General features: G+C 32.8%; 1 protein-coding gene across 1 annotated transcript; it reads left to right on the top strand.

Moving 5' to 3' along the window:
• Positions 1-8,019: 8,019 nt before the first annotated feature.
• Positions 8,020-9,273, top strand: LOC139515182 (tripartite motif-containing protein 66-like). The gene has a single exon (XM_071304745.1). The coding sequence runs from the start codon at positions 8,020-8,022 to the stop codon at positions 9,271-9,273; it is 1,254 nt and encodes a 417-aa protein (XP_071160846.1).
• Positions 9,274-10,019: the final 746 nt, after the last annotated feature.

The raw sequence follows: 10,019 nt of genomic DNA, 5'->3' as shown, positions 1-10,019 counted from the left end.
TAGTGAAATTATTTTTAGTTTGATATCTGACAAATATGTATAAAAGGGGGACATAGTGTATTGACAATAAGACAGCAACTTAAAAACAAAAAAAAGAGATCTAAACAAGAGAAATATATGCATCAACAAACAGTCTTCAATGATAAGTGAATATACCAGAATTATTATTATTAACCCTATCAAAAAATAAAATCATTTGTCGAAATAATTGTCAATGGACGTCTCCCCCTTTACTAACATAAATTTTTGGTTGGTTGATCCGTTGGTGATTGATTTTTGTTGGTTGTTCCAACATCCAACAAGATCTGAAGATATTTTCTAAATATTGGTTGGTTGGTTTATCGTTACCCAGTTATCAAAGTTAGAAATGAAAGTTTATATTGATCAATTGATTGAATGATTTGTTGATTGATAAGTTAATTATTTGTTAAGGAGGCTCATGGTTATAAAAAATTCAGAATATTTTTTTCATTTTTTTTTTCATTACTATTTTTTTTTTACTTTATTAGTTGTTACTTTATTAAACTGCAAAAATCATTCCAAAAAGTTAATTCGTTTTGACCCCAGATGACTTTCAAAATATATTTATCATCGAAAAAAGCTCCAAATTATCTCCCTTTGGTGCAAAAATGCCATTTTTTTACATTAAAATTGAAATATCTTTGTTAACTCATCGGTGACCTATATTTTTTTATTATTTTTTTTAAATAAGCTGTACTTAAACTACTCTATTGTAAAATTTGGGAGATTTCTGTAATTACGTTCTTTTTTTATTTCGATATTATCTTTATATCTCCTATTAGTTCAACAGAAAAAAAGTAATTTTACAAAAATGTATGCTTCTCTCTAAGGCAGATTGTGAGATTAAATGAACGGTGACCCCATGTTTTTATTCTATATTTCTATTAAGTATAAGATGAAGTTCATTTACAGAAAAATATAGGGAAATCCTATATTAGAATAAAAAATGGTTTATACCTGCGAGCCCCCTTAAGCATTTATCACAGGTAGAAATGAAAGTTCATATTGATCATTGATTGATTTCATTTGTGGAGGAAGCAGGAGTATCAACAGATATCCCTGAAAAATATGCCCAATTACTGGTTGCTTGATTGATTAATTGTTGGCGTTTAACACCACCTTCACACTTGGCTATATTATGTGATCAGTTTTATTGGCGAAAAAGCACAAACAAAGACCAACCAAAAATCCGTCAAATTTTGATTGATTGATTGTTTGGGTTTAACACAACTTTCACCTTTGGCTATATTAAGTAATCAGTTTTAATACTTGAGGGAGCAGGAGTACAAACAGAGACCCTAAATATCCACTTAATTACTGGTTGCTTGATTGATTGATAGTTGGGGTTTAACACAACTTTCACCTTTTGCTCTGTTCAGTTTATTGGTGGAGAAAGTAGGAGTACTAATACAGCTAAACAAACCTAACGATCAATTACTTGTTATTTAATTGATTGATTGTTGGTGTCTAAAACAACTTTTCTGACAATTGGTTATACTACGGTGATTAGTTTTATTGGTGAAGAAAACAGGAGTACCAACAGAGACCCTAAATATCCACTTAATTACTGGTTGTTTGATTGATTGATTGTTGGGGTTTAACACAACTTTCACCTTTAGCTCTGTTTAGTGTCCAGTTTATTGGTGGAGAAAGTAGGAGTACCAATAGAGCCCCACCAACCTAACGGCCAATTACTGGTTATTAAATTGATTGCTTGTTGGTGTCTAAAACCACTTTTCTGACAATTGGCTATACTACAGTGATTAGTTTTATTGGTGAAGAAAACACGAGTAACAACAGAGACCCACCAACCTAAAGCAGGCAAACTCCATTCTAGTCAATTGAAATCTGAGTCAAAAGCACCTTGCCAAATTGAGTTGAAACTCAAGATTTTTTTATTCGAGCGTCACTGATGAGTCTTTTGTAGACAAAACACGCGTCTGGTGTTTATATAAAATTTCAATCCTGGTATCTATGATGAGGTTATTCACAACCTGAATGTTGACTTGCTAGTGTAGATGAACTACTTAGACCACTCATCCACTGAGACTGAAAACCGGAGATAAAGGTTAATAGACAAAGATTTACAGTGATAAATAAACACATTACATTCAATATTTACTGTATAATAGAGTAATCAACAAGTGTGGAAGCATGAAAGTGACTACCAGCATATCATTTATCCATAATAAATCACAAAATGCTTAGAGTCTTCAAGTTCTGTTCAAATGATAGATGTCAGACAAACATACTTATATGAAAAAGAGAAAATGTCAGTTTATGCCTATGAGTTGCTCCAGTAAAGCTACACAATAATAAATATAACTAGAGACTCTCAAGAGTCTGTGTCGCTCACCTTGGTATATGGGCATATCAAACAAAGGACACTCTCCAACACTGTAGAAGAGAATAGACCATGACAAAAAATCTGTATTTTGTTGATCTTGTATATCTGATCTTTTAGTGTTTAGTTTCTTTGACTTGGCAAAGTTTGGATAAATTTGTCTTAGTAGTTTCAGGAGAAGAACTTTGTAAAAGATTACAAAAATTGTAAAGAAAAATGTTAAAAATTGACTATGAAGAATAATAACTCCTACAGGATTGATTATTTCAGTCATTTTGAATATTTTGTGGATCTTACTTTATTGAACAATTTTGCTGTTTACAGTTTATCTCTATCTATTATAATATTCAAAAACTGTAAAATTTCTATAAAATAACAAATTCTGAGACAGCAACCCATCAACAGGTTGACTGATGTGTCTAAAAATTTCAGGGAAGAAAGGTCTTGACCTGATGGACATATGCATCCCGTGTCAGATTTGCTTGAAATGCTTTGGTTTCAGAGATATAAGCCAACCAGGTGCTCCGCAGGGCGCAGCGTTATACAACCGCAGAGGTCGATCCCTGAACAGTTGGGACAGGTATGGACAAAACATTTAAGCGTGATACAGCTCTGAATTTGGATTGTGATCAAATTTTTGACATTATATGGGTTTTTTACACAAAACAAATGTCAAGATTTTACAAATCAATTAAAGATTTCTTCTTCAAACTTATTTAAATCTAAAATTAAATAGTTGACACAGCATAGGTTTCTGACACAGAATGAATGTGGTCTAATGAACTTAAAATTTGTTTTGCCTTTGAGCAATTCACTATGCTGTTGAATATTAATCCTGTCAAAAAAATGTTTGAAGAAATTTTCTTTTTATTTATGAAATCTGAAATGAGAACAAGTATGGACACAACTTTTAAGCTAAAAATATTTTAGATAAGATAAGGGGAAAAAAACTTCATCAGCAACATTTTATATTGGCAAATTTCCAATGAAGTTATTTACATAAAGTTATTGGCAAATAAAAATAGAAAATGACATCATAGTCATGTCTGGTAAATTTCCAACATATATTATCAACTACTATTCTATACAAAGAAAGATAACTCCAATTGAAAATTAATTGCTATTGCACAATATTGTGCAATTAGATATTTCTTGCTATTGTGCAATACTGTGAAATTGAAAATTCCTTGCTATTGCACATTACTTGATATGGAATCCTGATTTGGACCAACTTGAAAACTGGGCCCATAATCAAATATCAAAGTACATGTTTAGATAAAGCATGTCAAATAAGCCCAATAATTTAATTTTTGTTAAAATCAAACTTAGTTTAATTTTGGACCCTTTGGACCTTAATGTAGACCAATTTGAAAACTGGACCAAACTTAAGAATCTACATACACAGTTAGATTTGGCATATAAAGAACCCATTTATTCAATTTTTGATGAAATCAAACAAAGTTTAATTTTGGACCCCCATTTGGACCAACTTGAAAACTAGGCCAATAATTAAAAATCAATGTACATTCTTAAATTCAGCATATCAAAGAACCCCAAGGATTCAATTTTTGTTAAAATCAAACAAAGTTTAATTTTGGACCCTTTGGACCTGAATGTAGACCAATTTGAAAACGGGACCAAAAATTAAGAATCTACATACATAGTTAGATTCGGCATATCAAAGAACCCCAATTATTCAATTTTTGATGAAATCACACAAAGTTCAATTTTGGACCCTTTGGGCCCCTTATTCCTAAACTGTTGGGACCAAAACTCCCAAAATCAAACCCAACCTTCCTTTTATGGTCATAAACCTTGTGTTTAAATTTCATAGATTTCTATTTACTTATACTAAAGTTATGGTGCACAAACCAAGAATAATGCTTATTTGGGCCCCTTTTTGGCCCCTAATTCATAAACTGTTGTTACCTCAACTCCAAAAATCAATCCCAACCTTCCTTTTGTTGTCATAAACCTTGTGTTTAAATTTTATTGATTTCTATTCACTTATACTAAAGTTATTGTGCGAAAACCAAGAATAATGCTTATTTGGGCCCTTTTTTGGCCCTTAATTCCTAAACTGTTGGAACCAAAACTCCCAAAATCAATCCCAACCGTCCTTTTGTGGTCATAAACCTTGTGTCAAAATTTCATAGATTTCTATTCACTTAAACTAAAGTTATAGTGCGAAAACCAAGAAAATGCTTATTTGGGCCCTTTTCGGCCCCTAATTCCTAAAATGTTGGGACCAAAACTCCCAAAATCAATCCCAACCTTCCTTTTGTGGTCATAAACCTTGTGTTAAAATTTCATTGATTTCTATTCACTTTTACTAAAGTTAGAGTGCGAAAACTAAAAGTATTTTGACGACGACGACGACGCCAACGTGATAGCAATATACGACCAAAAAATTAAAATTTTTGCGGTCGTATAAAAACTGCATTTTACATGTATGTACTATATGTTTTTCCATGGCAACCATCTTGATTAATGGGCAGGGTCATCGGATACATTTTTAAAACTAGATACCCTAAGAATGATTTTAGCCAAGTTTGGTTTAATTTAGCCAAGTATTTTTAGAGGAGAAGATTTTTGTAAGAACTTACAAAAAATTCAGAAAAAGTGTGAAAACTTGACTCTAAAGGGGTCAATTGACCATTTTGGTTATGTTGACATATTTGTAGATCTTACTTTGCTGAACAATTTTGCTATTTACAGTTTATCCCTTTATTTTTAAATATTCAAGATAATAATTTAAAAACTAAAATTTCCTTAAAATTACCAATTTAGGAGCAGCAACCCAACAACCGGTTGTCTGATGTGTCTGAAAATTTCAGGGCAGATATATCTTGATCTGAAGAACATTTTTACCCCATGTCTGATTTGCTATAAATGCTATAAGCCCAAAACTGCATTTTACCCCTATGTTCTATTTTTAGCCATGGTGGTCATCTTGGTTGATTGGCGGGGGTCATCAGATACATTTTTTAAGCTAAATACCATAAGGATGATTTAGGCCAAGTTTGGTCTCATTTGGCCCAGTAGTTTCAGTGGAGAAGATTTTCTAAAAGTTAACAGACGAAGGACGACGGACGCCAAGTGATGAGAAAAGCTCACTTGGCCCTTTGGGCCAGGTGAGCTTAAAACAAAATATAGGGGATCTCATCCTTAATGTTGCTAAAATCACAAGAAAAATGTTTCAATGAAACATGATTTGATTAGAATGATATCTATACTATGGCCTACAGTAGCCAATGATAGGTCATGTTATATTGAGCAATTTTGAAATTAGTGATCAGATAATTTTTGAGTTGTTAGAGAATATACAAATATTCTGAGTATTAGATTGCAGGTCATGACAAATTAACTGATGCACCAACTGCAGAAAGCTCTAGTCACTCAGCTCATATAAAATCACTGTTTTTCACACATGTCAATATCAGTAGTGTTTAACAGTTCAAAGGGAGAAAACCAGATACTCTGCAGGGCGCAGCTTTATATGACCGCAGAGGTTGAACCCTGAACAGTTGGGGCAAGTATGGACACAACATTCAAGCTTGATACAGCTCTGGATTTGGATTGTGATTAAATAGTTGACACAGCATAGGTTTCTGACACAGAATGGATGTGGTCTAATAAATTCAACAAATTTAAATTTACCTATTATGGTCTAATATCCAAAATCTAAATACATGGCCATGGCTTGATTCAGCATTTCAAAGAATCCCAAGAATTCAACGTTTGATGAAATCAAACAAAGTTTAATTTTGGACCCTTTTGACTTTAATTTGGACTAATTTGGTAACAGGGCCCAAAAATCAAAATACATGGTTAGATTAAGCATATCAAAGACAGAGAACCCCATACATTCAATTTTTGTTGAAATCAAACAAAGGTAAATTTTGGACCCAATTTGGACCAACTTGAAAACTGGGCCCATAATCAAAAATCTAAATACATGTTTAGATTCAGCATATCAATGAACCCCAAGAATTCAATTTTTGTTAAAATCAAACTTAGTTTTATTTTGGACCCTTTGGACCATAATGTAGACCAATTTGAAAACAGGCCCCAAAATTAAAAATCTAAATACTGCGTTAGATTTGGCATATCAAACAACCTCAATAACTCAATTTTTGATGAAATCAAACAAATGACCTAATGTAAACCAATCAAAAAATGGGGACCAAATTCCAAAAACTTAATACACTGTTAGATTCAGTATATTTAAGAACCCCAAGAATTCAAGAATAAAACCCCATTGAAATTGGTCAAGAAATAAGCAATTTATACAAAGTATTAGAAAAGTATTGTTTTTGGTCCCTTTTTGGCCCCTAATTCCAAAACAGGTTTGGGCCATACCCCCAAAATCAATCCCAACCTTCCATTTTGGGAATGGAACCTTGTGGTGCAATTTCAGAAAGATCAATACACTTACACACAAGTTATTGCCTGGAAACTAGAAAAATACTTATTTTGAACCCCTTTTGGGCCCCTTGTTCTGAAACTGTTGACACCAAAACCCCCAAAGTCAATCCCAACCTTCCTTAAGTGGTTATAAACCTTGTGTTAAAATTTTATCGATTCCTATTTACTTATACTAAGTTATTATCTGGAAACCATCCGTCTTCAATCGACGCTGACGACGACATGATACCAATATAAGACCAATTTTTTTTTAATATTTGCGGTAGTATTAAAAGAGAAGTGCATTACTTTAGTTATAATGTCATTTCCTATGATTAAATCTCAAAGATCGTAAGAAATTATTTTACAAGTCTCTAACAATTACTCATTTTTACAGTACTATTTCAAGTTAGGTTAAAGGTTGGTGCCTGTTGAAATGTTAAAACCTGTTGCATTTATTTCCACCTGTTCAAAGTCAGAAATCTGTTAATCAGTGGTTGTCGTTTGTTGGGCTGGATTTTAAGTGTTTCTTGTATCTTGTTTTTATATAGATTAGACTGTTGGTTTTCCTGTTTAAATTGTTTAAACTGGTCATTTTGGGAGGCTTTTATAGCTTGCTGTTCGATTAGAGCCAAAGCTTTGTGTCGAAGACCCAGGCGCGGATCCAGAGGGGGGGGGGGGTTCCGGGGGTTGAATGGGGACCCCCTTTTTTAAATGGCTGGATCCGCCCCTGAGACCTTACTTTAACCTATAATGTTTGTTTACACATTGTGACTTGGATGGAGTGTTGTCTCATTGGCAATCATACCACATCTTCTAATATCTATTAGCAGTAACTTGGGAATAATATGCAGCAAATTGATAAAGGTCGGAATAACTTGTTTAGATTTTGTGTTCTCATATGAAACTGCTGAAGCTGGTATTAATTTACATAAAATGGGGATCTCTAACACTGTTCTGATTCAATCTATTCACAACAAAATCTCTGGACCTGTATAAACATTTTCAAATTTGCTTCAACATGGTTTTCATCAGTTTTTTTACTTTATGAAAAACTTAGTTTATCATATATTTATCAGTATCCTCCATTTCAAATATGATATCACTAAATATACATAACTACCTATCTTGTGCATTATCAAAAAATAGATACTATGGTACAATCATATGACACATTTACATTACACCAAGAAATTAGTTTAACTGAATATTTTTTTCTATATCATACAACTTGTGACAAACTTAATATGGCATGTCCTCTACCACATGGAAGTGGTCAAGTACCTGTTAAATGTGGATTATGTGAAACAGATAGATCTATACAATGGAAATGCATGGATTGCAGTATTCTGATGTGTAGCCATTGCAACGACAAGGTTCATTCCAAATTTAAAAATGCACTTTATCATAAGATCATCAAAAGAGAAGAGATTGGATTGCATACTGAAGAACTGGATTTTACCAATATTAAATGTGAGGAACATGCTGGACAACCATCATGTCTTTACTGTAATACATGTGAAGTTCTTGTGTGTCCAACCTGTGTTGCCAAAGTTCATAAGAAGCACGATTTAATCGAAATTAGTGATGCATACAACATCAAAGTAGAAAGACTTAAAAAAGAACAAAGTAAAATACAGAAGAGTAATTCTAACATGAATATGCAAAAAAAACAGCTCAATAAACTAGTGTTAGCAGAAAATTCACAGTATTCAAAAGTAAGCCAAAATATTTTAAGTCATGAAAAAACTGTAAAACAACAAGTAGAACAATATTTTAAAGAACTCAAAAATAAACTGGAACAGAATCACGAAACTGTTTTATTATCAGTCAAATCAGATCTTAACGCTATATCACCATTCACAAACCAGATGGAGGACAAAATCAATGAAGTCCAGGACTGTATTGACATTTCCAATGCCTCGGAGTTTTTCAAAGAGGTCAAGAAGATGGAGAAATTCACTGAAACCCAAGAACCACGAACCAGGCCTAGCTATACTTCTTCACCAAAATTTGTTCCAGGGAATTTTACCCAATCAAACATTGGATCATTACAAGATGATGGAAATTTGTCAACAGAAATTAACATCTCCCTAGTCATCAATAATGAGTACCAGACTGAACTTGAGTCAATACCATTTGTAAGTCTATGCCTTGATCAGTCAATTTGGATAAGTTCTGGTGGTTGTGGAATGTTACAGAGAGTAAAACCTGAAGGAACCAATCTGAAGGTGATCATGTCTAAATTCAACATTGAAGTGTTTGGAATGGCAGTTACTCCATCTAATCAACTCCTTTTGTGTGCTAAAGGTGAAACAAGGTTACAACAAATAAGCAGTATTGGTGAACTGACTGATTCTATTTATGATGTAACACCTTTACTTCCCATTGCTATCCATGTTATCAGTGACAATAAACTCATTGTTGGAGCTTATAATGAAAAACTGTATATGAACATGATGAACATAATCAACCTATATTCAATAACACATGGAATATAACCACTACATGTACTGGAAATATACATGTAGTGGATAAGATTTCAGATTACTGTGGTAAAGTAGTGATCTTAGGACAAGAAGGACATATAATAAACCAGTATACAGGTCATCCAATTATCAATAAAAATAAACCATTTAAACCAGTAGACATTGTGACAACACCAAGTGACAATGTTGTTGTGATAGATGTGTTTACCCGAATCTTACACATCCTCAATGACAATGGTCATTTGATTTCATATTTCAATACCAAGGATATAGGAATAGAGTTTCCACATTCTCTTGCCTTCAACACAACTGGACAACTTTATATTGGATGTACTAAGGCTGTAGGTGATGAAGCTAAGGATGCAAAGCTATATGTAATAAACATTGAAGGATTCTAAAACATTGAAACTTTTATGAAAAAGAAATATGTGAAATAGTATAAGGCAAACAATATTCATGTCATATGCATATGACAACAGGAATAACAGCTTACAAATGAACTTACAAGAACTGATTAGACCAATATCTTGTGTTAAACTATATCAGTCAAGAAAGTCTTTTGCATCATAGCACTATATCTTTTCCTTTTTAATCAAAAAATTACTTTTCAAGCATACCATGGATCCCAACTAAAGCCAAAGATCATAATAAAAATTACCTTAATTGATAGTGACAAATATGTATGAAAGGAGAAATAGTGTGTTGACAATAAGACGGCAACTTAAAAAAAAGAGATCTAAACAAGAGAAATATATGCA

The sequence above is a fragment of the Mytilus edulis genome, chromosome 3 (assembly GCF_963676685.1).
Source record: "Mytilus edulis chromosome 3, xbMytEdul2.2, whole genome shotgun sequence".
In the NCBI taxonomy this organism is placed as follows: Eukaryota; Metazoa; Mollusca; class Bivalvia; order Mytilida; family Mytilidae; genus Mytilus; species Mytilus edulis.
The sequence above is the reverse complement of the archived record's forward strand: the minus strand, read 5'-3'. Positions and strand labels throughout refer to the sequence as shown.